The sequence below is a fragment of the Euleptes europaea genome, chromosome 20, assembly GCF_029931775.1.
Source record: "Euleptes europaea isolate rEulEur1 chromosome 20, rEulEur1.hap1, whole genome shotgun sequence".
Taxonomy (NCBI): Eukaryota; Metazoa; Chordata; class Lepidosauria; order Squamata; family Sphaerodactylidae; genus Euleptes; species Euleptes europaea.
This window is the reverse complement of record NC_079331.1, coordinates 137,645-165,210: the sequence shown is the minus strand read 5'-3', so window position 1 is coordinate 165,210 and position 27,566 is coordinate 137,645. Positions and strand designations below refer to the sequence as shown.

The following is a 27,566-nucleotide window of genomic DNA, read 5'->3' as shown; positions in this document are numbered from 1 at the left end:
TTTGCGCCTCAGCAACCATTTTGTTAAAAACGAAGACAAAGACACAAGCATATATTCTTCCTCATAACAGAAGTGTGCTTTCTGGCTGGAACACTCAAGAGTAAAAGGGAAGGGGCTGTGGGTCATGATACAGACCCACAGTCTTCTGGGGAGGGAGAATCGACGAGGCTTGCCTGGGCGTGCCCCCTTGCAGGACCTGCCCTGAAGAAGAGAGCCTCCCAAGGCAAGGAGCAGATGATGACTGGGCAAGGGAAGGCAAAAGCCAGCAGCACCAAGCCGCCGAGGCTGAAGGAACCCTTCTTGGGAAATGGAGAATCCTTTCTCTGTTTCAGCTCTGGAAAAGAGTCTCCAGGAAATAAAGAGCACAGGAAGGTATTTGCTTCTTTCTGGCTTTAACAGGGCCACAGTTTAAGTGGACTCTGCGCTTTAGGATGGACGGGATGAATACTGAAAGGAAACCGGAGTTCAACAAACAGAACAGAAGCTCCAGAAGACCCCCTCCCCCCAAACCCCTCCCCCCCTCCAACTCACAGGGAGTACTCGGGGGCAGCGTCTCTGAAGGATGGAAGGTCTCGCACATACTCATTATAAAACCATTTCACTTTGAAGTGCAAATTCATATAATCTGTGCTCTTACATAACCGTTGATTTTCATGCTCTGTAATGGAGCAAGAGAAAATAAAAACAAAACATTTAATAAAGCTCCAGCTGTAAATAAAATTACTGTATATCCCCCCCATGCACGCTTCAGCTACACTACCAAGCCCAGCAAAATAAACCATCCCGGGCTTTGACGTCCCAGATCCGCTGAGTTTTTTCAGACTGCCACGGACACAGCGACTTCCAGGTCTCAGTGCTGGGGGAAACGGGTCTGGTCTCAGTCCTGGCACTGGAGCCCGGGGAGAGGCGCGATCCCCTGCAGCACCAGCAGCTCTGGGGGAGCGAGGGCCCAGCGAGGCGAGGGGCTGGGCCACCAGCCCCCTGACCCATCTCCCATCCCACCGCTGCTGAATGGCTTGGGACAGAGGGGCCTCCACCGCCTCTCCAGCCCCGCTGCTTTCCTAAGCCAAAACGGCCAGGAGGGCTTCTACTGGCCCCACTGCGAGGCCCCACCTGCCATGTGTGGTGCTCACCTCATCTACCTCGGCCCTAAGCTAGCCAAGCCAACGAAAGGTGCTGGGTTGGGCCTAGAAAAATAAAACAGAGGCCCAGCGGCCCCTTCAAGACTAGCAAGGTCTTGGAAGTCTTAGGCAGGCGAGGGAGGACTCTGGAAAGGTACTGAATGTGCCAGTCATCACCTGCCTCACAGATGAGGATCAGAGCATCTCTGCCCAAACTCCACCCACCAGCCTGAATTGCGTGTAAATGACAACGGTGTTGCTGTTGCTCATGTGCTGGCCCCTTGCTGAGCAAGGCAGCTTCACTAGCGCTGCACGTGCCTTGTTCAGTTCTGCAGAAGCCTTCTTCTGGGCTGCAAGTGAGACGCCAAGAGCTCAACTTGATGAAGACAGATGCGGCTGCTGCCGCACTGAAGAGTCCAGGGAGGCAGGACAATGTCTCCTCTGCCTGGGCCTTTAGCGGCACAGCAAACAGCCGCCCTCTCCCGTGAGCCAGCGCCACCCACCCAAGCAACTGGGCCCTATGCCTGCAGTTGGGACACTCCCTGCATGAACGAGCATCTCCACAACTCAAAGCGGCTGCCGCAACTCAGTGGGGAGGTGGGAGTATTCCTGAATGACCATGCCACGGTTTTGCCAGCGCTGGGCATCTGCCACTCCCCCCCCCCACAGCCAGGGGCCTTGCCAGGGCAGCTGAGGGTGGGGGCAAATAGCAGAGCCCCTCATCAGAATGCACCTTTGACTCGGGTGCCAAGCCACCCCCAATCGCTTCGAGTAGGATCCTCCAAGCACCACACGAGCCCCTATGGATATTCACAGTGGTGCTTAAAAGCCCACCCTCTGCGTCACGCCAGTCTCCCCACACCTGCCCATGTGGAGGAACAGCCCTTGGGCCGCTCACCCCTTACCTTCCAGAGCGTACTTCATGTCCTGAGCAAAGAGGATCCACATGATTTCAGCACTGACTTTGCCCATGTCTAGCTCCTGCGGGAACCTGAAAGCAAACCCAAAGGCACGGTCAGTCCTGCTCCCCGACTGCTGGGAATGGATTCCTGAGAGCCTCCGCTCCTTGCAGCACCAGCTCGGCTTAAAAGAGCCCCCACCCCAAGGGGGCAGGCCATGGGCCAGATGGCAGCAGCCCCTTCAGAGCGACGTGGTGCTTGGAGCACAGCAAGAAAGTCCTTCGAAGGGTGGAACTGGAGAGAAGAGGGGGACATGCACCCGTCTCCCATGGGGAGGAGAGGGACTGTGCTTCGGTGCACCTCCTGGGTTTCCCGACATCCTTCCTGCCAGCTTTCCCCAACCCACCTAGCTGTGCTGTTCGGATAAAGAATACAGCAAAGCCGGGCTGGCACCGATGCGGATGGGAAAGTCTGGAAGTTCCTGGTTCATTTCCCCTGACCCAGTTGTCTGTGACATCCACTCCCCTCACAAGCACCAGAGGGATTTTTTTTGTTTTGTTTTAAATGTACAACTGACATTTCATTATAATCCTATGTCTATCAGGTTCTCTGAATTTGCAGCTGTGGGGGATGGGTAGAGAAAATGTGGGGAAACGTGGCACGTGGGGAAACCACCCAAGCCCACCTCTGTGCGGAAAGCCCCGGTGAGTCATCGTCATGCCTAAAAATAACTTCCTAGCGCTGTCCGCTTGCTATTGTGTTCTCCAGCATCTGCTTGGACTGGAGGTGTCCTGCTCTGTCAGAGGGGTTTGTTCCTAGCAGCCAGCTTAACATGCCAGCAAAAAAGTTGGCAGCCATACTGGTCCACAGCAAAATCCAGAACCAAAAGTCATGCAATACCACAAGAACACAATGCAGGCAGTGCAAGCTTTCGGATTCTTCAGAGCTGGATCAGGCTGGATGTTAAGCCAAAAAGCAAAATGGGTGCTGGTAGAGAAAAACATTACTCAGGCCACGCAGGGGGGATGCCTCTCTGTCTGCCTCGGATGCATCAGCAGGCTAAACAGGATCCAGAGCATTTCTCTCTGCAAAACACTTTCCTCAGCTTTCCCATTTACTCCTACTATTAATACCTCGGGTGTCAGAGGCTGGGGCTGCCTGGACCGGGATTGCCCTCCAGTGTCTCTGCGGGGTTGGTTGGTTGGTTGTCAAACTCACCCCTCCCTCCCATACTCTCACACTTCTTCCTTGCTTCTCCTTTTAAAGGAGTTGCTTGAGCCCCAGGGAAATCTCATTCCCGTGAGAATCCAGAGGGGGTGTGGCTTTGTCTCTTGGCTAGGGAGCTTCCGGGCCAGCCGGCCTCCCCATGGGGTGCAGCTGAGCTATCTGGGTGGTAGAGACCTGCCCCCCCCCATCCACCAATGCTGGTACGTGTGGGGGTACCTTCCCCAACCCCAGACACAGGGGGGAAGCCTCTGAAAGACACCACCAGATTCCCAAAGAGGGGCCAGGGGATGCCAGGTTGGCTCTCTGAAGCCCAGCAGGGCGTGTCCGAATGGTCGGCTGGAGCCTCAGGCTTTTCAAAGGGCAAAGCCTTCACACCTAGGGACACACTGCAATGCAGCATGGGGGAGCTGCTGTCCCTCCCCTGTTTGAGACAGGCTGCAGCACTGCACGGAAAGCACTCTGCCAAGGGACGGGCAGGACAGGGATCCTTGTAGGGCTTGCTCACAGGCAACGAGTCATTCCTGAATGCAGGAACGGTTCCTGCTGGCGTGCCACAAATTCATCCCTTCATGGTAGCTCCGAGAAGTGCCATGGCAACGGGAGGGCAACCAGGGAGTAACGCTCTCTTGGCGCTGTTTGTTCTTCTCTGCTGCCGGAAGCCTCAGCCTGGGCAAAGCGGCCTTTTGCGAAGGCCACTCCACCACAGAGAAGGGCTCTGGAGATACGTCAGCATCAACAAGGAGGAATCTTCTCTGCATGGCTTCCCTCCCCCCACCTCCCCTCCCAACGTCAGCCTGACATCACAGAATGCTGCTGGAACTGTTCGGCCACATCAACATCTGCAGGCAGCCCTGCCCATCGCTCCACCAGAGAATCCGCTCCCCGGAAGCCTCCTCTCCCTTCCACTGAAACAAACGGGGATGCCTCCCTGGGTAGAAGGCAGGAGAGGTCAGCTGGACCATGTCCGCTGCTATTATTCAACAGGCGTTTCCTTTGCGGAAAGTCCTCAGTTATTCAAAAGGATGGGGGGGATTATTCCCTCTGCTACCTCTTGAGGGTGGGAAAAGCTGCAGCAGGCTGAGATGTCCTGCGTGCCCAGTGCCAACGGGTCTGCCCACGCCAGGCAAAGCTCTAGCCTGAGGAGGGGCTGGGCTGGGAGGCTTGCTCAGTACCAGCCCAAGGTCGGGGGGGGGGGGAAGGGGTGAGAGCAAGCCACCACCTTTCCCGGATGGCTTTGCTCATTGGATTGTTCAAAATCTCTCTCTTTCACTGGTTCCTTTTCATGTCCATGAGAACACCAGGGAGGGAAAGATGCCCCCCCATGAGTTCCCCAAGGCAGCAGCCCCCTCCCCCCACACAACAGGGGCTCTTGGCTCATGCTGCTCTGCTTTGGAGTATTTGCCTGAGCTGGGGGGGGGGGGCTTGTGCACCTCCCTCTGGCTCCAAAGCACAGCCTTACTGGTTCAAGACTGGGGTGTAGGCCGTCCGGTCCTCGTCAATAATGGTCACCATCAGGGTAATGAGCTGTGTCCAGAAATCCAAGTTCTTTGTGGTTGGACCTTGTTCTTCTCGAGGAACATCTTGTTTTTTACCCTGTTGGCAAAAGTATGGGGAAATGGTCCCATTCTAGTGGTACTGCCGGTGTGTGTGTGTGTGTGTGTGTGTGACAGGGATGATCCTCCTGATGGCTCCGGCTGCCCCCCTCCCCAACTGCTAGATCTCAACATGACCAGAGTAGATTTTCCAAACTAAACTCCCAACTCAAATTGGACGCTAATCATTCCTTCAAAACGGCAATTTTATAAGCATCTTCTCTGCTTGGGTTGGACTGGACTGAAAAGCCCACCCCGCCAACCCTGCTGCGTTGCTGGGCAAAGGAGCAGCTGCCACTCGGCTGGGCTGAGATGCAGGCAGGGTGGGGCTCACACACTCGGGCGTCTTCTGTCACTGATTTATGAGTTGTGATGTCCCTGTGATCACACATCAAAGAGCTCACTCTAAGCAGAATATATTTGTCTGTGCTGATGAGACAACTGAGTCTTGCTAGACTGGGAAAGAGTCACCCAAACAGCATTTTCACAGAGACATTCACAAGGCGAAAGCCTGGGGCACTTGGCTTCCTTGTGAACACAAGCCCATGGCAGAGGTGAGCACGGGAGGTGAGGGAACGTGGCAGCTGGCTCTGAAGGCCTAGCGGGGTCATCGGACAGTGTCCCTCCTCGCCTGAGAGTGGCCAGCAGACCCTCATTCAGAAAGCACTGAAGCTGACAGACAGCTGTCATCCTTTCCTGTCAGTTAAACTGGAGCTGCCGCATGGCTCACGAAGCAGAGCTTTGAAAAAGGTGGATTCAACCAAAGATCTCCGCTATACAAGGCGCTGGGCATTTCCACCTTCTTGCCTCAAGCTAGAACTGATCCTCATTTCAGCTATCCCATTTCCTGGCAACGTGCTTGCAATTTGGCTGCCAGACCATGTCCACGCTTAGGGGAGTTGTGATGGTTGATGCACTACCAGACCAAGATGAGCACCAGAGTGCTCACCCCTTGGAGTGCTGCTGGGTTAGAACCAGGTGGGGCCCTCTGGCCCAGGATTCTCTTTGAACCCCTGGCTGGCTGGAGACCTGCAGAAGGTTCGCCGGGGTGGCATGAAGGCAGCACCCCCCCAAGCCGAAAATCAACCCAACTCTTGCTGAGGAAAGGGGAGAAGGTGCTGAGGGGTTCAAAAGCAGAGCTCACCTGATCCGTGAGCTGAGAGTACAGCTCATAGCAGTTGTCAAAAATGTATCTGTATGTGGAGTCCAAGCAGGCTCTGACACAATCCTTGACCACGGCGCTGGCGCGGGGCGGGCTCTGCAACTCCAGGACCTGAGCAGTATACAAGATCAAGGGTCTTGAGCATTCGCAACTACCAGTTTCAAGGCACACACATTCTGCACCCGGCACATTCCTGGTCCAAATGGGAAGGGCAACATCCCAGGGATTGATTTATTGAGAACACTATGCGACTCTTTCTCTATACGAGATGCCTGAAGCAAAAACATTAAAACCACTAAAATACATTAAAGCCATTACAACGAAACCATTGAGATTATTTTGAGCTGTTGAGGCGACAGAGTAACTCCATAGCTTTAGGAACTTAAAAAGAAAATCTTTGGGAGCCACTGAAGACTTTTGGGAGAGGAAATGCTTTAATTTTTCATTGACACTTAAATTCCACACTGACCTGGATTGCCCAGGCTAGCCTGATCTTATCTGATCTCAGAAGCTAAGCAGGGTCAGTCCTGGTTAGTACGCATTTGGATGGGAGACCACCAAGGAAGTCCAAGGTTGCTGTGCAGAGGCAGGCGATGGCAAAACCACCTGTTTGCCTCTTGCCTTAAAAACCCCATGAAGTGTTGCCATAAGCCAGCTGTGACTTGACGGCACTTTACACACACACTTTACACACACACACTTAAACTCTGAGGCTGCTTCCTCAAGGAGACAATTCTCTGTGTAGCTCTACTTGCTGCTGCAGAGGCATTTTCAGGTGCAAAACAGCATCCACACAGTAGTTTTCCCAGCGCTTTCCTTGCTTCAGACCCCAGTGACTGGCATTTCTCTCTCTCACACACACAGATAGCTGTAGCACAACGATGTTATTGCAACAATGTTCTAATTTCCAGTTTCATTTTTTAAAAGGTAAGTCTCTAGCCCTTTGGTTGCAAAGTTATAAGGGGAAATGTGCATCCTGCACATTTCGACTTATAACTCTGCAAGGAAAATGACCAGAGACTTACTCTTTAAGCAATCTATCAAATACTGATTTTTTACAAGCCTGAAAGAGTCCTCCAGTGCGCAGGTTCCAGATTCCGTAAAAATTGCAACTTGTAAGAAAAGACACGTGCTTCCTTGTAACAGTCACTTTTTACCAGATGCAAGGTTTCCCCATGCACCATAGGTGCTATGCACCATTAGTTCCAGGAGGCCAGGTGGTGTGGTCTCCGGGGGACAGGTATGAGGCAGAACTGCTAAAGACACCACTGCTACTTGGCTTCTGAGTCCTCCAAAAGCTCCTCTCACAGCAATTACCTTCATGCGGAAAAACGTGATGCTGGTGAGCAGGTCCACTGTGGATTTCAAGTCTTGAAGCCTCTCTGGGCTGCTGGCTGGAAAGTTCTCCTAGTGCATGAACATGAGAGCAGAAGCTGGAGACTGGCATGGCCAACAACCCCCTTCTCCCACATGCTCACCCTGAGGGGACAGCCTGGAGAAAGCCACTCCCCCAGAAGTCGTGCCAGGATGAGAGACCCGCCGTAGGCAGAGCAAGCTGCCTGCCTGAGTGGCAAAGGGCGAGGAAGGGTTGGAGCAGGGGAGGGCAACAGAATCAGCCAGAACACAGGGGAAAGGCCTGCTGTGGGTCCCGTTGCACTGTCGCAAGCCAGAACCCCGAGTCAGTTAGGGAGGCACTTGCCCCTGGTGGGCAGGGACAGGAGAGACATATACCTTGTATTTGGAGAGGTCAATCCGCAAGGAATTGTGAAGCTGGTCCAACAGTTTTATGAACTTTTCTCTCTGCGGGGGGGAAAAACACCAGATGTCTGTGAGTGAGATGGCCAGCCAACAAGCCCCCCTCGTCCTGCTTGGAGAACCAATCGATAACCTCATTCATCAATCCGCTGTCCCTCACATCAACTGCTTTCAAGCCTCCTAAAGGTCCAGCCTGATCAGCAGAGGAGCTTCACACAAGTCCTTTCTCCTCCGTTCCCCGACCCCCTCAGCACTTCTGTGCTCTTGCAACAGCCTTGAAGTGTGAAGGGCAGGCTGGCGGTGCCAAGCCAAGCCAAGCTTGGCCAGCATTCAAGACGCACAGAGGAAAGGAAGGGCAGATGAGCCAGAGCTGGGACCAGGCCCCCCAAAGGCTCCCCCGGAAGGCCTCTCGCAGTCCCTCTGGACCTCGGCTGAGGCAGCCAGGGGCTGGCAGGGACCCTGCTCCCCAGAGAGCTCACAGAGGACATTCCCACTCCCCCTTGGGTTTCCCATCTTCATTCCCTGGCATCGTTGAGCCTCCACCTCTCTCTCTCAGACTATTCCGAGGGGGCTGGCGAGCCTCACAGTACCCAAAAGCAAAAGTGGTGTTTCTGCTAGGACCAATTAAAGCAGCACAACCCAGTCAGTGCAAAGCCGACAGGTTCTCCAGAGCTGGATGTTAAAAACACACCCACACACACAAAGGGTGAGCAGTACTGCCTGCTTCCGTTCCACATGGGTGTCCCGCTTTCCTCCCTTGTGAGGGCCCAGAGCAGCTGATCCTCCCCTCCTCCTCCCAGCCACCATGGTGTGAGGCAGGTGAGGCTGAGAGGCTGTGAAAGGCCCAGGGTCACCCGGAGAGCTTCCATGCCTCAGCAGGGGCCTGGACCCGCCCGTCCCAGGCTCTTGCTCAACACATGGACCGCAGCACCGCCCCAGCCAGCCCAGGCCCGATTCCATGAGGCAGTGCAGGGTACTGAGCTGGCTTCCCTGGGGGGGTCAGAGGCACTTCTGGAGGGAGGGAGGGCTGCGGGGCTTCCCGCCTCCCTCCCCTCGGTCTCTTCTCCAGCCATTCCAGCCTTGATCCTTTGCTTGCCAGAGTCCAAGAGGCCACTCTGACCCTCGGACCTCTCTCCCTCCCGGCTTGCCCTGCAGCGGCTGGGACGCACCTTGTCTTCAACTGCTGCCTCCTACTCCCGCATTCCTACTCCTCAAAACTAGGCAGAACTAGAAACAATATTAACCCAGAGATCATTTTTTATATATGCCACTACTGCTGCAAGACTGGTTTATGCAGCAAAATGGAAGCTTTCGGAGATACCGGACAAGACGGACTGGATAAACAAAATGCTGGAACTAGCAGAAATGGCTAAACTTACAGCATTAGTGAATCTAAAGGAGAACACAGAATTTGTGGGAGAATGGGAGGCATGGACAATATATTGTGAAAATGAATTAAAGCTGGGAAGGCTTAAAGGTTATATTTTGATCTAATTCAAACGAGAGAAGTAGAAATATTATTAAGATATTGATTTAGATTAAAAGAATTGTAATTAGATTGATATAAGAAATATATTATAATGAAAGAATTTAAATGCAAAGGGGATAAGTAAATTATCAAATAGAGAGAGGAGGGGAGAGGGGAAGTCAATGAAATACTAGCATTAATTAGTTATTTCGTTAAGAAAAATGATGTTTATATCATAACAATGTTATTGAATGGTGCAAATTATTGTGATATAAAAACAATAAAAAAATTTATATAAAAAAACTAGGCAGAACTACAAGTTCTCAGGCTTTTGTGGGTCTGAGGGGCAGGAAAGAGGGGGGTGCTAGACATTCCCCCTGCCTCCCCAGGTCTCCCTGACAAAGCCCCCACCCCCCGTAGATACTTTTGCCCAGGGCTCCTTTCTTCCTAACCAAGGCCCTTCGGTCCATCTGTGCATGGGGGGGGGGAGAGTTTTGTGGATCCACATGTGGGATTGTGGTCTTGCCCCTCTGGAAAAAGACTCACAGGAAGCATTTTAACAGCTTTTAAGCTCACTGCTGTTTCCAATTCTTTCTTGGGCCCTTCTGGTAGTGCCTTTATAAATGGATTGGTGTTTGCGTCAAAGATAAATTAGCATTAACTTGAGAGAGGCCAGTCTCTACGAAAGATAAAGCACGGGGGAGCAAGGAGCAGAAAACACACAGGCGCAGGCTGACAACTGCCAGAGTCCCCACAGGCTGTCTCAAACCTTCTGCCTGAAGGAGGGAGTGGGTGTTGCACAATGCACTTGCGAGAGGTGGCTGACAATGGTGTGATGACCCTTCACATACCCTGAGCAACCTGCAGGCAGCGCCAACCAGAGCTGGCTTAGCCAAGAGCCGACAGGATGCTCGGCCGGGCTGTTCAAGGGCTGGTCGGACCCCCCACACACACACACACACCTTTTAAGGCAGCATGACCACTGGGCAGCAGAGCAGCTTGCCGTTCCAAGCAAATGCTTACATAAGGCGAAGCAACTGACGGCACCAAACCACAAAGAGACATGCTGCACATCTGGCATCATGAGTCTGAGTCCAGCTGGACCAGGGAATTAAGCCACTGGCTCAGAGTGGGGTGCCAGCCCCAGCCAGGAAAAAGTGCTTCTGCTCAACTGCATTGTTCTCACTCACCCCTTTGCTGGGCACCAGGAAAGGATCTTGGGGCAGTAGAGGAGACATTTCCCTGCACCCAGAAACTGCAAGAGTCATGCTAGTCCCTCCGGCAGCTGCCACACAGTGATGAATGCAGAGGCATTTGCAGTAGAAATGCGCTTCCACAGGGCAATTTCCCCACAACTATCCTTGCCTCGGTCCCCTGTGGCTGCCACTGGAGAGCTTCTTTAACCAACTGGCTAGAGCACCACTGCACAGGTAACATGGTAACAATCTAGTGCCCTGATTTAATAGGAGGATGGCAGACATGGGGGGGGGGGCGAGAAAAGGAAAATGTCATCAGTGTGGGCAGGGCCTTAAAAGATGTGCCCCTCTGCCCATGCGCATGCTGTACAAAGACACTTTGACTGTCATCCTTCCAAAAAGATCGTATCAAACCAGGTTTGGGAAAGATCAGAACAAAGCAGGAGAAAACCTGGAAAGTGGACGACTACATCGCACAGACGCTCCCCCAAGCCCCTGCTCCCCTTTGGCATCCAAACTGGAGCACAACCTCCGTGTGGAGGAACTGTGGTATGTCACCGTGAGTAGCGGCAGCTGGACAGAGTACTTGCCCCAAAGTTTGTAGCAGCAAATCGGTCGGAGGCCGATACGTTTGTTGTGGCTGTCGTGTGAGCATAGAAAGCATTGATGTTAGCCAGCAAAGTGCTCATCACCGCAGGGACTCCAGGGCACATGTATTTCGAAGACAGGCAGGAGAAATGCCTGCAATACAAACCAGATGGCCAGCCGTTAAAAGACAGAGAATGCCTGGCAACATGCCTCACAGCAAAATCAGCCGTGCAAAACGAAGGTATAAGAACATCACAGCGTCAAAGGGAAAGGGTGAGGGTTAAGGGCTGGCCTGGGGACAATGGAGGGAGAACAAGCCCCAACCGCTCTGACAGAGTGCATAAAAGGCCCTGCCTGAGAAGGGGGTTCCCCCCCTCAAGCTGAGTGGTAGTGAGGCTGCTTTGGATGGGAGTGATTATCCATCAACCCCTGGGGGGGGGCGGTCTGTCCAGGTTTGGGTATTGAGAACAGGTACCTTAGGGAACATGGTTGTTTCCCAGCCAGTTTCTGTTCTGTGTAGGTTTTGCCGTCCCCATGTGGTTGTGGTGCCCTTGTGTTAATTCTACCCCATTTTAAGAACAGCTGTCTTATTTACTTATCTGTTAACAGTGTTTTTTTAAATAAAGTGTTTCTCATTTACTCGGCCTGGATCAATCAGATTACACTCTCCTGGCTGGGAACGGGAGATGACCACGTTGTCTGGCTGCCCTCTCTGCCAGCCAACTTAGCTGCTGCTTCTCTGGTTTACAACTGAACAGGCTCAAACCATGTTTTCCACTCTGGCAAGGCTGAGAACTCTGGAAAGTTGGTGCATGGATCCAGTGTGGATCTCATGGGCATGGGAGCTACCAGGCGCTCCCAGAACTCCCCTGGGGGCAAGATGCGGCAGCCTCATGCACTCCAGTGGAGGCAGCACTCCTGTGTGCATGTGCACCCCAGCCCCCACTGAAGTACACAGGCATCCCCTTCCCATATTTAGAGGGGATACCAGAAACCACATGGCAAGCATATTGGGATGCCGAGCCATTCGTTTGTGTCTGACAAACGAAGCTGGAGTTTTGCTTGGGGCCGTCAAGACGATGCCTTTATCAATGGGCTGGGAGCACTCAAAGGACTCCTCTTGTGGTGCCAAAGCCAAAAGACCACGTGCCTCCTCTTTCAACCAGGCCTCTAGAGCAGGAGCCTCTCGAGCGGACTGAAGACTGCAGCTGCTGGGACGAGTTACTGGCTCCCGTCTCCCATAGTCCTCTCCACCTCTCTGTCTGTCCCTTTTTATCTCACCCTTCCTCCAAGGAGCTCCTACATGATGCTTCCCTCCTCAAAGCGACCCTGTGAGGCTGAGAGGCTGTCACTGGTCCAAAGGCACAGAGTGAGTTCCACAGTGGAATGTGGGGATCTGAACCCAGGACTCCTAGCCTGTCACCAAGACACCACACTAGGTGTCTCCATCAGGAACTTACGTCATCGCTTGATATATGAATTCAATTCCATAACGCATTGCAAATTCATCCACGATCTCCTGGGCATCAGCATCAAAGTAGACCTTCCAGGCATCGTCTCCTTTGACTCCCGGGATCTGAACAACCCCGCTGGATTTCACTTCCGTCAAGTAATGGAAGAGGGTCTGAAGGGAACACACGTTGCACCTGAACCAGAAATCCCAACCGCAGAGCACCACTGGCAAAGTCTGAGCTGCCTTGGACTCACAGGGCTCCTCTTTGGTTTGCTTCTCTTACAAGGAGCACTGAACAGGCTGAAGCCTAGCAACACTCCCAGGAGGCAGCTCCACCCAGGCCCCAAGCCACGCCCCCCCCGGAGCACAAGACTTTCCCAGCTCCCAACCTGTGGCAACCACCCCCACACAGCCCCCACAGCTGGCAACAGACGCTCTTGCTTCTGCCACCCCATCCTGACCAGCTGAGCTGGCAGCCCCCGTGCAGCTGGCACAACAGCGCCTGCTTTCTCCAGAGCCCTCTCAGAGAAAGAGGGGTGGCCAGTCTGCCTGACTCCTCGGGGGCTGTAAGGGAGCCCCTTCATGTCTTGTTTCCTCAACATACCTCATGTAAACAGGCATACTGCGCATGGTAGGGAGCCACCTTCTCCTCCCCTTTTATTTCAACGTTGAGCTTCAACCGAATGGCACCAGACACCGCAGATTTATCCGTGCGTTTGTCTAGGAAAAGGGAGAGGGGAGTAACAACTTGGCTGTTGCCAACAATTGATTTCCAGCAGCTGAGCAAAGCAACTGTCCTGTTCAGGAGCCATTCCTTGGGTTTGCAAAAAAAATTACATGCAACGGATGCTCCCCCTCCTCCCCTTCAGAAGTTCTGTGTGTGACCCAATGGCTCTGCCTCAGACCCCGGGGCTGTCGAGGTCTGCCTTGTCTCCAGGGCCTTTCCCCTTCCCTCCCACTGGAGCCTGGCCCCTTCTGCATGCCAAGCAGATGCTCTACCACCCCTGAGCCACGGCCCCTCCCTCCAGCTGCCCATGCAAAGGCCTGGCTCCCTCCACCAAAACAAATGAGGCGGTGCTTGTAGTTAGGAGAGCTGAGTGTCAGGAGGATGCTGCCAGTGGAGCCGTGCTCCAGAGCTCGGTCAGGGAACTCTGCCGGTCCAGAGACAGATACTCGAGTTCAGGAGGACTCTTTGCGGTCAGGCTGCAATGTGGCAGCAAGGGAGCCAGTACAACTAAGGCCCTGAAACAACCAGGTACAGCCCGGGAGCAGTGGCTAGATTGGGACCATGGCCCCCGTATTGAGAGAGAATTCTTTAAAAGAGAAGACAAGGGGAAAAAGCCCTGTGGAAACGCATGGGATGTGAACAGGAGCATCCTGGGCAGCTCTGGCACTGGGCGTGATCCAAACATGCCTGCTCTTGGAGGCGGCAGCTTTGCCAGAAGTCCCTGTGCCAAAAGGGGAAGCAGCAAAGGCATCTTAAGATCATCTGGCAGGACCTGGGACTATGGGAAAGCGGAGCACTCAGACCCAGAAGCTATACCCAGAAATGCCTCTCCAAGAGTTGCGGGCACTCTGGCAAGGGGGAATAACCGGAAGAGTGAGTCACATACCAAGGTTATACCAGACGTCCATCTCTCCGCTGAGGGTTCTTACTTCTATGATGGTTTGCCCCAAAAAGTCATCCGATTCCTTTTTGAAATGCTGCTTCACACGAGATTTTATATCATCATCTTCATCCCACACTCTTACTTTGATTCTGTCTGTGGAGTTGTGGCACTCGCTGAAAATGACAGGCAAAGAAATCTACGGTGGTTCCAGGACGTTGTAGCAGCCTCTGGGCAGGAGGGCAACAGCCCCTCCCTCAGGCCCACGGGCTCAGGGGGACCCCAGCTCTGGTGGCCTGGGGTGTGTGCAAAGGCCCTCTGGGGAAAAAACCTCTCTCACATTGTAAACTCTGCCTTTCTTTCACTGGGCCCAGGGCAGCGCAAAATCCCCCCCTTCCCCATTTTATCTGTGCAACAACCCTGCCTGATAGGAAGATTAAGTGGGCAGCAAAGGACTGGCCGGTGAATGCCAGAGTGCACAGTGTGGATCTGGACATGAGGCTAAGCCTCACCCTACCCAAATCTGCTCCCTTCACCACCCCCACCCTGGCTGTCCATCGCACACCCCCAAGAAGAGGCAGGGCATTCATTCCTATCAAGACACACCTGGGTTTCACACTCACTGGGAATGAGCGAGAGCACTTCTCAGGATCACCTTGCCACGCACATGTCCTAGAGACTTGGGAATGAAAAGGGATGCATGACCAGGGAAGGGTCAGCCAAAAATCGAGAATGCCGTGTGGCATAGTGGTTAGAGTGACGGGCTTGGAGCTGGGAGGCCCAGGTTCAAATCCCCACTCTGCCAAGGAAGGGCACTGGGTGACCTTGGGCCAGTCACACATTCTCAGAGCCTAACCTACCTCACAGGGTCATTGTACAGATAAATGGAGGAGAACAATGTCAGCTGCTTTGGGTCCCCACTAGGGAGAAGGGTGGGACATAAATGAAATAAATAAATGCACAGGGCATGGTGGGGTGAGAAAACATGCTCAGGTAAGTGACTTGGGGACTTGGCTTCCATGTCACCAGTATGCTGGTTTGGGAGGAGCCAGTCCAGATTTCCTGCCCCCTTGGCAAGGTTGCTGCTCCACCCACAGGAGGTTCTCACCTTCCCCTGGAAGACCCCATCCTCCCTTACGTATTTACAAAATACCTAAGCAGGCGCAAAGCCCTGCACGCATGACAAGCAGCCAGTCCTGGGGCTGCCAAAGGCACACTCGACTCGCTGGCTGCCAGCCCAGGGTGAGTCTCAAGGGGGGGAGGGGGAGGCACAAGCCACCCGCTCCCGCTCGCTCCTCTCTCTCACTCTGCAGAGGCCCCCTGCCGCCCTCCCTTGATGCAATGAGCTCCCCGACCCAAGGGCCTCGTGGATTAGAAATGACGCGACTCCTCTGAGAGCAAGAGTATTTTTACAAAATCAATCCTTCCCCACTATGAATAATTGAAGCAGCAAGGAAAAGCAGCCTTTGATGGTGGCCTCAAATAGCTTCCACAAAGCTGCAAGATTGCGAGGGGAGAGGCAGCAGCGGAAGGGTTCCAGGAGCCCCTTTCTAAAACAACGACGGGGTGGGAGGGCTGCCACCATCCCCTAGAAGCCCACCTCCAGAGGAGCCCCTGGCTTCAGGCTGACCTGAGAAGGCTTCATGAGGGTGGCCGCAGCAGAGGCAGATCTCTCACCCCACTGATTCTGAGCCAGCCCCTCGTTTTGCCTCCCAAGGGTCGAATACACCCCACGGCCCTTCCTCACGGATGGGCAGCGCAGCCCTTCAGAATCTGTGATCTCCGTGGTTTATGACTGTGACTTGGCCCGCAGGGTCTCATGCATCTCCCATCTGTCACTTACTGCAGCAGGACAAAGGTCAGCTGCCATCCAAACTGGGGGAGGACAGGCGGGGGGGGGGGATTTGGCTCTGCCTGTGCACCTGGCCTCTTTTCCACGAGAGGTTTTGCAGCAAGGCACGGAGGGGAGGCCAGCCGCCCTCCGCATTTCTGGGGCTTGATTTCACCAGGATGCAGCCTCTTCCCCAGCCACCACAGCCAAGCCCCACTGGGCATCCTGCACAGGCAGTCCCACCAGCGGGAAGGGCAGAGCTTCCCTGGCTCCTGACACTTGTTGCCCAGGCCTTTCGATTCCACCAAGAACCTACTGATTGGAATCTAACTAGACTCGGCTTTTGAAACCATGTCTTGGGCATCTCGCTTTCCAAAAGCTGATGCTCTGAAAGAGACAGCACTACTCAAGGCCATGGTATGTGAAGATGCCATAGTGGCAGGTTCAGAGATTAAACACGGACTCTCCTCCACCAGACAGAAAGAGCGGGCTCTCTTCTGAACCCCCAGAAAGGGGTGCTGAACTCCCTCTCCCTCCAGTGGCTGATCCCCTCCTTCCACACCTTCACTGGCCTCGGCTGGGCAAAAAGCACAGGGGTGTGGGGGGAGGCACATAGCGACTCCCTTTTGACAGGCCAGAGACCCCACCCATGGGGCTGAGTTGGGCAGTCTGGAGCGAAGGTGCCTCCGAGGAGGATCATAAGGCAGGAACAAGGCGGGAGGAGAGGCAGGGGCCACAGACACCCCTCCCCAAACATAACTATTCCTTTTCTTGTCAAAAGTCTTCAAAACCAAACACAGGATTATTTAAAGACCAAGCAGGGTCACAGAAACAATTTGCATAATGCAAAATAAATCCACACTTGTAATCAAAAAGCCACATGCTTTAAATCCTTGGCCATTTCTATTAATCTCTGAAGCTTCATATAGATTGTTATGTGTAGCTGTTTGACTAAACCATTCTTATATGTTTAAATCCTTGGGTATTAGCAGGAAGCCATGGCTTTGTAACCTGCATCTTCTCTCCAACGGCGCCCAGGACTGTCAGCAGGAACCTTTCCTCAGGAATTCTGAACGTGGCCATGCAGTTCCTATGGGAGGCTGACTAATGGCTTAAAGCCACTTGGAGAATAAACATTCCCAAGTCAAGGAACTGAACGTTATCTTAAAAATAATGGACTTCAAGCCCCCTGGTCTTGGTCTGTTTCTGTGGGGACATCTGGATCCTCTGCTTTGTTACTGTCACTTTTAAAGCACCCCTTTAACCAGCGATGGCACTCAGAAAAATGACCTTTGGCGCTTCCCCCCTTTGTGGGGAAGAAATGGGATGCCTTCTGCACAAAGCCTGCAAAAACCGTGTGTGTGTGTATGTGTGTGTGAGAGCAAACCCACTGTTGTCAGGGTTGCTCCCTGTTGTCTTTCTGGGGCAAGGAGGGGATGTTACCGCTCTTGCCCCCTTTGTTTCCTGGCTTTTCAGTGGAACTTTCTATTATTATTTAATTGTTTTAACTGTGTTAAAAAATGGATCCACAGAAAATCTTTCAACAAAAGGGTGGGATATAAAAGTTTGTTGCCTTGTTTCAAAAAATATAATCCTTTTTTTTTAAAGTCGAAAACATGCTCAGGGGAGGTGGGCTTATGATGTCAGGGTGGGAGGTGCACAGCCAATTTCTGTGAGACTGCTGAATGCGAACAAGCTGCAGGGTGCCTGCTCTCCCACCGTCCCCCCCCCCACCAACCGTGCACACCCCACATTTGCTATCAAAGATGTGCCAATTAGACCCAAATGAATGTGGTGGCAAAAGCAGCAATTCACAGACTTCAAAAGCTTCACTGTGTGTGTTATTTGAGTTAATTAACATTTATTTGCTTATTTTGGAGAGAACAGCCGGCACACACAGAAGCAGTTGACTGATGCCAGATGGCGAGCAGGAGCCAGCCAGCCAAAACAGGCATCCCGAGTCAGCAGAAATCAGCCATCAAGCTAGACTACAAACACAACATTTCAGGCTATAAATGTGTTGCTCTGAGGCTCACATATTGTGAGTGGTTGTCAAAGTGTGCTCAATCCCTGGGAGCACAAGTGGGAGAACTGCGTGCCCCAAGGCAAATGGTGCAGGCATGAAGCTCCAAACTGGCCTCCTTCAAGGTTGCCCCGGACTGGCTTAGCCTTCATGCCCCCAAGTCCTGGCAGAACAAAGGCCCCACACTGGCCACTCCTGCAGGTGCCTTGGGGTCACAGGAGGGGCTCCTGTCCTTTGAAAAGGACCAAGAAGACCATGGGGATGGACTCCCGGGGGGGGAGAACACTTTGTTTCTGTGACATGTGGACAGGCAAAGGAGCCCAGGGCTGCCAGCTTGAGGCTCTACTGGGGCAGCTGCACCTTTCAGAGCTGCAGGGTCTGACCTCCAGACAAAAAAGGTGGCAAGACGCTGGGAAAAGACTAAAAACCAAAGGAACAGAAGTTCAGAAATCATTTGCATTTACATTTGGTAGAGAGCTGTGTTGAAATATCTCTGGCCTCTTCTATCCCTTAATCTCCTTCCCCAGATTAAAAGTCCCCATCATTGCAGAAAGATGGGGGGAGGGAGAGAGAGAGAGAATGGATGTGAAGAAAATGTTTGTGGAGAGATGACGCGGCCCAGGCACTAATTCAAGCTGACTGGCTTCCTCGGCAAACTAACAGAGGAGAGGGTGGCTTTGGGGTCCATGTTACTGTGCCTGTAACAATTGCCTAGAAGGAAGAATTCTGCCAGATGCAGCTTCTCCCTACACTGTGGCGCTAAGCTGAGAGCCTTGTTCCGAAGGGCAAGCTGAAACACCACACAGCACAAGTAATACACAACAACCCTCCAAGAGAGGACCCAGCGACCCTTCCAAATGCCCCACCTAGAGCTTGCAGCCATCTTCTCAGTTCCAGCCTGTATTCCTGAAAATCGATTTCTTAGCACAAGAAAGAGTGTTTCCCATTGGAGGCCATGCAGCCAGTGCCTAGACAACAACACAGCCTGGACCCCTTTCTTTGGCCCCCAATATGATGAGTGGAGTGGGAAAGCTGTCCACTCCCAGCTGGAGCTCCCACAGGCTTTCCCTTGCAAAGCCAGCCTCCATTGGGTGTTGCTCAGGTAACCATCCCCGAAAGTCTCTCAGCCAGCCTGATGCGGCGTGTGACTTCTCTGTCCCTGAGCTCAAGGCAGCAGGAGCCCTGTTTCTTTCTCAGAATCCCTGTCCTCAACTCCAGAAGGCCTTTTCCGTGCCCCTCCTTGCAGAGGCAGCGCCAGGCTGCCCTGTATGCCAGGACTCCCAGCATCAGGCTGAGCCCGCACAGAAGCCACATCCTGGGCAAAGAGGAGGCCACACAGCACTTCCAGGCCCCCTCCTAGGAACACTGAGCCCTTTTTAGCTGGGCCTCACCAGGTCTTCTGCAGAGGGAGGCAGCTGAGGAGAGCAGCCTGGCAAATCCCCCTGCAGCCCAGTTTGGACTGAAGCACATCTACTCCTGTGGGGTGCCCACTGGCAAAGTACGCTGCACACCAAGACGGCACGAGCCTGGCTGTGAAGCAGACAGAAGCCCCTGAGCCTCGAAACAGTCCGGGGGGAACTGCTCTGGCAGGGCTGGTTGTAACCCAGGAGATTCGACTAGGGCAAATATCGCCTGAAACTTGCAGACAAACACAAACAGATCCACTAGGGACTGACAAATACTGACAGGAGCTGAGGGAAACACAAATCGTCTGCTGAATGCAGGCTGCAACTGGACCCCTGCTCGATGGCTTTTTCGAAGCTTCTCTTCTACCTTGCCCTTCCTTGCCTCTCCTCGCTGCCTCTTCCTTTCACAGAATCATAGAAACGCTGAAAGGGATCTCCAGGGTCCTGCTAAATGCAGGCAATTCACAACTGCCTCCCCACCCCACATTTCCAGTGACCCCTACTCCACGCCCAGAAGATGGCCAAAAATCCTCCAGGATCACTGGCCCATGTGGCCTGGAGGAAAATTGCTTCCTGACTTCAAAGTGGCATTACCCCGGGGCATGTAAAGAAGAACGTTATTTCAGGGTCCTCTCCCCCACCAGCCCTCGGCCTCCGCAGTGCTCCTGCTTCAAGCCTACTGGTTCACAGAAGCTGCACATCAGCTCCCCTGAGGGCTGTCTGGGTGCTCACTGCTAACAACCTCCCTGTTAAACAAAAGACAACCCCAAGCACAACGTGGGCTTCCTTCTCCTCAGCTGTCACCCCTCACTCACATCATCAAACACACGTTCTGAACACAAACATGAGAACCCAGGGCTGCCAGCCAGTTTCATCAACTGATCTTTAAGGTGCAAAGCCCATACATAAGTCATTTGAGACGATGGTTTTCCTGTCTCCACAGGACAGCAAAACCTTTCTCCCCCATGTGGCCTGGTGTGCCCAGGAGGACAGCTTTTATTAAAAACAGTTTGAATTGTAGTTTCTGTCCGCAAACCCATCAAGGATTTTAAGAACTCTCCCTGAAGCAAGAGCTAATATATTTCTGTTTTCATTACTGCATCTAAAACAGCAAAACAGAAGTACAGAGAGTATGCAGTAAGAAACGCACACGTCTAAATCAAACAGATATGAACTCTCTCACACAATTCCTAGGGATCATCACTACAAAAATACTAATCACAACTTTAAAATTGCCAGGCTTGCCCAAGACTGTAGTGGCAATGGCACCCATTCATCTCTCTCTCTCTCTCTCTCTCTCTCTCTCTCACGCACACACACACATCTGTAGAAAGAGAATTTTTTCCACAGAAAAACGAAGTGCTGAAAAAACATCTGCCCTGCATCTCTGGGAATGATGTCAAACAGCAAGCTTCATGGAAGCAGCAGTGTTTGGAACCCAGGCCTCCTCGCCAGTAATCCAACACTCTAACCACTACGCCATACTGCTTCTCTCACATGGACTTCCCACCCACTCAGATGTTCATTTTACAATTCAAATAAAGACAGCTGCTCAGGACAAGAAACTGAAATGTAAGCTGATGGCCTTGGGCCGTTCATGAGGATTCATGAATCTAGGTAAAAGCAGTCAATAAGCCAAGTGCTGCAGAGAACATACATTTGACTCATTAGCAGAAAGCAAAAACTTGAAAGATGTACTCACAAATAAAACTTTTCATCCCACATTGGATTCAGGTTTCCAAAGATGGTCTTTGTTCTTTTCTTGGTTTTGCCCACCTGCACAGTCACGTACGGATCGCTGGAGCCCGTTTTGTCCTTGGCTTGCAAGCCCTGGGCACAAACCACTGTGGGGAAAATTGCAAGACTCCTTCACAGCTTCGAAGGCATCAGAGAAGCCCCATTGATAGTGGGGGGCCCAAGAGGCAGAGGGCCCAGCATTCACCCTCTGGGGCACCGCAAGGGATGATGGGCCAGACCTCCAGAGACAACCCCACTCCACTCCCAACTTTGCAGGCAGGGTTTCCCAAGGCTGTCTATTAGATCCAGCAGTGTGTCCTTCCTTTCTTCCTTTCCCCCAAAGCATACACAGAAACACCCCACCCCTGCTGCCACAGCAAAACCACGGGGCCTGTGGCATACCACACAAAGATGAAGCCAGAACATTCGGATCAGAAAGAAAAAGGGGCACGCTGGTTACAGTGACTGTTCCAAGGTTTACTGAGGAAGGCAGACTAGAAATAACATAAAATAAAAGTAACATCTATAAAAGAGTTCCAGCTAAAACCACAAATACCCTCACCAGTGATGGTGATCTTTGCTGACCACTTAGATGTCCCATCCAAGACGCTTTGTTTGGCTGCCTTCGTGTGCTGCACAAAATCTTCCTTGGGGATCAGGAACACTTCCCGGATCAATTCAAATACTTCCGGTCTGTTTTTCTCTCGGATCTTCATTTGTTCCTTCATTGCTGTAATAATATTCTGGGTTTTATCTTCTGCACCGTGCTTTGAGCTCTTTTCTGCTGCCCCTGAGAACAGATGAAGGTAATATGTTACAGATGTCAACAGCTTATTGCTAACTACATAAATAATCAATATACTTTGGTGATTAAGGATGATGTTGAAATCTTGAAAAAAATAAAATTCCGGTGGTGGATTCTAGGATCAAATCCTACCATGCAGACCACAACATGAACCAAGGTCTCTAACGGCTGACATGTACAAATGTAATTATCTGTACGTACCAGAGCCTATCAGGTCACTGAAGGAATACCACACGTAGGCATGGAGTGTGACTGCTTCTTCTACATCCCCGAACAATATTTTGGTTTAGCTGGCCTTTTTCAGAGTAATGTCAGTACAGTGTCCTCAGTCCTAACAACATTCAAGACCATTCTGCTCTTGCTCCTGTAAACTGTTCGTAGAGAGACACTGATGTCCCCCAAGGGAACTTGTTACCCACGCAACACAATTCACAGATTCCTCCCAATATAGCTCCTTTCTTGTCTGGGAGAGAACTCAAGGGATAACCCACAGAAGTTTGGGTCTGATGGAAACCATGGATGTATGAAAAGGAAAAAAAAACCACCCAACTGCCTGGCTGCAGCTCAGAGAGTGTTAAGCAGTTAACCAGCAAACCTTGAGCCACACTAACACCAGAAGGGCCATTTGGCAGGAATGTCCTCTTGCTTCTAATATTTGCACCCAGGGCAAGGAACAGCAAAGGGATTCCCAAGAGAGCCTCCATATCAAATAGATGCACAAGAGTGGAAAGTGATCTACTGGGATTCAAAACTACACGAAGTCCTGCAGCCTCTTAAAGTCTCACATCTATCATGGTTCAAAGCTTTTGTGTAATCTAGTTAGCCAATTGGATCAAACGCATGAAAGGCATTTGGTGGGCTTAAGCACAATGGAATAGAAAGCATTCCTCCCTGTGATGCTAAGAGAAAAGTAAAATCCAGAAGAGGCAGCCTAATGAATGAAACCAGCAGGAGGGTCACCTAAAGAACACCGTCCAGAGGGACACGGGTTCAATGCTCCAATCAGCTCCAGCTCAGCAACTCTGCCATCTAAGCTGTTTGGTGTTGAAGCTGAAATCCCAGGTGAGGCAGACTCAGGTCCTGGGAGAAAGAAATTCTATCCTTGCACCCGGGCCGCTGTCTGTGGCCCCTTTTAATGGGTCTATTATTCTCCTACACCTATAAATGATCAATACATATTTAATGTATTTGTCAGTTTATAATGTATGTATTGCAGTAACTATGGAACTGCAATATTTGGAAGATGTTTGTTACCTGAAAATGGGGGGGGGGGAATCGTACACAGGCACAATGTCCAAAGAACCCAGCCTGCTGCTGTAGCAGGAATGTTGCCCCCCTTCGGGAGGGGCCATGGCTCAGTGGCAGAGCACCTCCTGTGCATGCAGAAGGCCCAAGATTCAATCCCCAGCATCTCCAGTTGAAGTAGGTGATGAGGAAGACCTCCGCCTGGAGACCCAGCATCATCAGAAGAGACATTACTGACCTTGGTAGACCCATGCATGGACTGACCACAGCAAAAGGCAGCCTTGTGTGAGTTCATGTCTTCTCCCCTCCAGATGGACCAGCTGGCATGTGTCCATCATACAGCCACTCCCTGAAACCTACTCCAAGCCTCACCCACTCTCCAGAGATCCACAGGAACCCATTCCCCAAAGCCTACCACCTCCCCCAGCATGAGACAGCTCCGTTCCAATGGGCTAGGAATAACACGCAAGCCTTGAGAAAAAGGGCAGCTGCCTGTGACTCCAGAGCCACCCAAAGGCACGTGCTAAATACTTACTCTGCAAACAATCAGCATTAAGGAGGTCTTGGCACTTCTCATGGCATTTGACCCCACACTCGGTGCACTTCATTCCTTGCCTGGCGATGCCCCAAAGGAGACCTTCACATTCATAGCAGTAAGTGGGGGCGGTGGCTGTCCAAACTTCAAAATAATGCGGGGTGGTTGAGGACATGGGGTAAATGAGAGCCTGCAGAGTCTTCCTGAAGACGTGCATTTTCTATTGGGCGGGGCATGACATGGGGGGGGAGAGAGAGATGTTTAAATGAAGAGAGCAGTTCACAGCTTGCATCATTCCTTTGTGCATGACTAGACAGACTCATGCTACAAAGCTTTTAATGGCATTTACACTACATGAACCTCTGTGCCAGCTGCCCATTCATCAGCTGGGCTCTCCCTTACTCATCCTGGGACTGCGCTGAGGCTGCAGCTCTCAGGAGGGAGCCTTGTGCTGGATCCACTTGAATAGCAAACACTGAACTGCTCAGAAACTATTACGGCAAGATTTCCAGACGCGTGGAAACAATTTTTCAGGATTTTCCCACGCCACTGACACACAATTTGGAGTACCCCATCAGTGGTAGGCACTGATCCGTTGGGCAGAAATGCCTCTCTTGAACTTCTAGCAGCCCCCACTGAGCTCCTGCCAGGAAAATGAATGCAAAGGAGCCTGATGTCTTCTGGAACAGTCTGAGAGCCTCTGCAAAGGCCGAGGTTCTCACAATCCTTCCAACTGGAGCTGCTGATGGGTGAGGAGCCAGCAGCGGACTTTGCTGAGGTGCATGGGTTCACATGGCGGAGTGGTTACTTTGGCGTGGCTATGGAGTCACACAGCTGGACAGTGCCGGGGCCGGGGATCCACTGGTCCTACTCTGAGGGTGAAGCTGCTTCTTCGGGAAGCACTTTCTTCGTTTAGTGCACGGTCCACTTTCCTTATTTGCCATGAACAGCCACACACACCCCCGGCATTTTTCTGCATGGCCCCACTGCAATTCTTTGCCTATTGAGTCCAAGAGGGCCTCATTTGCAGAAGTGACATTTTAAGGGACAAATCAGTTTTGCAGGGCATAGAACGTGGGCTGAAGTTTTCAGGACAGTCCAGAATCACCAAAATATTTGTAAATTCTATTGAAAATTGTTGTTTCCTCTGGGCTTTTAAAAAAACAACCCAATTGCCTACGTGACATTCTGATATCATCAGAGTGATGACATGATCCCTGACCAGCAGACGTCACTATTTCCAGTAACAAGAAAATGCTATTTTACTCTCTCTTTTTTTTAAGAGGCACTGATCAGGGGGAAATGACACCAAGTGAAGAACAGGCAGCAAATTGCTATGATAAAAGGAAGAAATAGACATTTGTGTCGGGGGAGGGAAATTTCAGTTTCCTTTCCTGCCAAAAATACTCGTGTGAGAACATTTGGCATAGCCCTGCTCTCTACAGGGAGAGGCAACGGCACGCAGAGACGGATTCCGTCCTCATTAAGCACACCTCAGCTGGCTGACCTTCAAAATGGTGTCCTGACAGTTGAATTCCTGACAGCACATGGATCTGCACGATCTGCTTCATTGCTCTGTAGAACCAAACCCCAGTGAATAGTGATCATGAAAAGTTCTCGTGAGTGCCTGTGTGAGGTGTGAATGTGTGCGTATGAGTGAGACACAGCACATGGAGCGAGTCATACATTATGAAGAGCTTAGTGTCACAGGTGTGACATGTGGGTTCTCCTCAATTCCTGGGCATGGGTGCCCGTTGCCAACAGGACCGTGGCGTGCACGGAGAAGGGTCTTCAGCCTCTCCCTCCTATTTTCCTGATCTGAAATGGCCAGGGAGGTGGCACTGTTTGGCCCAGTGGAGCCCGCCTCACCCGCCCCCTTTAGTTTGACTATATAATTCATCAGTGGGGCGCCATCTCTCTTCTGCCAGGCATGTGTTCCACCGAATATCTTCTGATGAATGCCATTCTGTTTTAATATCATTTTACACTTCTTTCTTAACAAACTAAACATTTTTTCAAAAATGGTAAAACATTGCCTGTCATCTTCCCCTGCTCCAGTCTTGCAGAGAAATAATTTTTAGTTGTCTGCTTCGAAGTTTCCACCTTCCACGTGTCATATGCAGCTCCAGCCAAACACAATGTGCCTCCCACAATGGCAGAATTCCAGATGTTGCATTCCTTAGGGCGGTGGCGACTCTGGTGTGCTCTATGCAGAGGCATTTCTCCAGCTGCTCATACTGTCTGCCCACCTCTCTAAGATCTCCTTCCTGAGTGGCTTCCATTCTCTTAGAAGCCAGCCGTGTGCATGAGAGATAAGGAATCTGCCAGGGTAGAAGCAAGATTCTCCAGCATCAGGGGCCAAACGTGGCATTTTCCTCAGTCTGATGGATCACTGCTGCCAGAAGGTTCTGACAGGGAAGGGCCTTTTCCTTACCCAGCTGGCCTCTTCCTCCTCTGACAATGCAGCACGCCAAGTTGCCATTGTGGTCCTGGGACATTTGGAGGGGAGGACCCCTGAAAGTGGCCCTTTGGTGTCCTACAGTTGGGCCTGGGAGCTCATTCTTCAAATCCCTCCCCAGCCACGGAGCCTCTCTCTTCACAAGCTCTCCGCCTGGCCTTCTCCCAAGGATGTTGTGAAGGTAGAGGAGACAGAAATAGCAAAACGTTTTGTTCTCGCTGAAAGGCACCTCAGGCATTATTCGTAAGGATAATAACAAAGGCTCTGGCATCCAGGTGGCACCGCTGTGGGGAGCACTTGCAACCACTGACAGGAGACAAACCTTTGTGCTAAAGAAACAGACAACGAGTTCAGAACTAAGAGGAGGCCCCTTACCAGTTCTTCATTATTCAGAGATGTCCGGATGACCATGGCAAGCGAGATGCCGGACTTCCGAGCAGAAAGGGTCTGTCCGAGGCAAAAGCACAGCGTCAGTAGGAGAACAGCGGGGCTGGGGAGGGAGGGAGCAGTTACTGCCTACCGCTTCCTTACACTACTTCAGTGCATCGCACTGCTTCTGCTCTACCAAATCCTGCCCACTTGTACACTGTATATTCCACTACCTAACCCCAGTATGAAATAGACAATATGCCACATCCAAGACTTGACCCATCTCTTTAAAGCCTCTAAATCTGACAGCTATGAACATAAAATATAAAGGTACCAATTAGGAGATTATAAATTTGGTGGTGGTGATGTGGGGGGGGGGACTTGAGTTAGGTGCTGGTGATCAACAATCTCCCCCATCCCATATTTGATCTCCCCCTCCCCTTTCCTGGGCTCCAAATGTGCCCTTCTCTCTGCGTGTCGGCTGTGGAGCCCCATCTCCCTGCAACTTCTCCAGTACAAAATCCCTGGTTGCCTCTGCTTCCGACCTGGCCTCTGGCATCGGTCCCAAAGACATCCAGGTCCCACTCGCAAAGCCTCATTTCAGCTTCTGCACAGGCTTGTAAACATTCATTGTCCACAGGCAGTGGGAAGCTGTGGCATCTCCAAGCCCCATGCTCTCACGTCATACAGAAGCAAGCATTTCAGTGTGCACTCGTGTTTTTATATGCACATCTAAATCACTCTGTGTGCAGCTGATGTCCCCAATGTAGTACGTAAAGTGAAACTTGGGCTTCTAAAACCGTGGCAGCCTCCAAGCCCATCAGCTCCAACCCACAAAAGTGTCTGCTACTTGAGAAACAGAACAACCATGTATCTGAGCAACCTTGCCAAAAAAAAAAAAAAAAAAACACCCTTAAAGATAACATTCTTTTTTAAATTGTTTGGGGTGTTGACCTGAGGCGGCCAATCAGGAACCTCCTTCAAATCCCAACTGGCTCCTCCTGCAAGGTCCCTGCTGCCCTGGGATGGCTGTGCTGACAACGGCTGCACTCTTTACAGAAAGACCCTGATAACCATTTTAACAGCAAG

General features: G+C 51.8%; 1 protein-coding gene across 1 annotated transcript in view; it reads right to left on the bottom strand.

Annotated features, from left to right (window-relative positions):
- UNC13C (unc-13 homolog C) overlaps nucleotides 1–27,566 on the bottom strand; it is a 63,316-nt gene that overhangs the window by 12,878 nt on the left and 22,872 nt on the right. The window contains exons 5-18 of the mRNA XM_056865977.1: nucleotides 26,484–26,555; nucleotides 23,651–23,870; nucleotides 21,628–21,855; nucleotides 21,031–21,172; nucleotides 14,075–14,244; nucleotides 13,066–13,181; nucleotides 12,469–12,632; nucleotides 11,007–11,161; nucleotides 7,733–7,797; nucleotides 7,319–7,408; nucleotides 5,984–6,112; nucleotides 4,707–4,840; nucleotides 2,027–2,112; nucleotides 532–658 (exon numbers count right to left, since the gene is read on the bottom strand). Coding sequence (XP_056721955.1) covers nucleotides 532–658; nucleotides 2,027–2,112; nucleotides 4,707–4,840; nucleotides 5,984–6,112; nucleotides 7,319–7,408; nucleotides 7,733–7,797; nucleotides 11,007–11,161; nucleotides 12,469–12,632; nucleotides 13,066–13,181; nucleotides 14,075–14,244; nucleotides 21,031–21,172; nucleotides 21,628–21,855; nucleotides 23,651–23,870; nucleotides 26,484–26,555 — 1,898 coding nt within the window. The remainder of the gene's footprint in view (nucleotides 1–531; nucleotides 659–2,026; nucleotides 2,113–4,706; nucleotides 4,841–5,983; nucleotides 6,113–7,318; nucleotides 7,409–7,732; nucleotides 7,798–11,006; nucleotides 11,162–12,468; nucleotides 12,633–13,065; nucleotides 13,182–14,074; nucleotides 14,245–21,030; nucleotides 21,173–21,627; nucleotides 21,856–23,650; nucleotides 23,871–26,483; nucleotides 26,556–27,566) is intronic.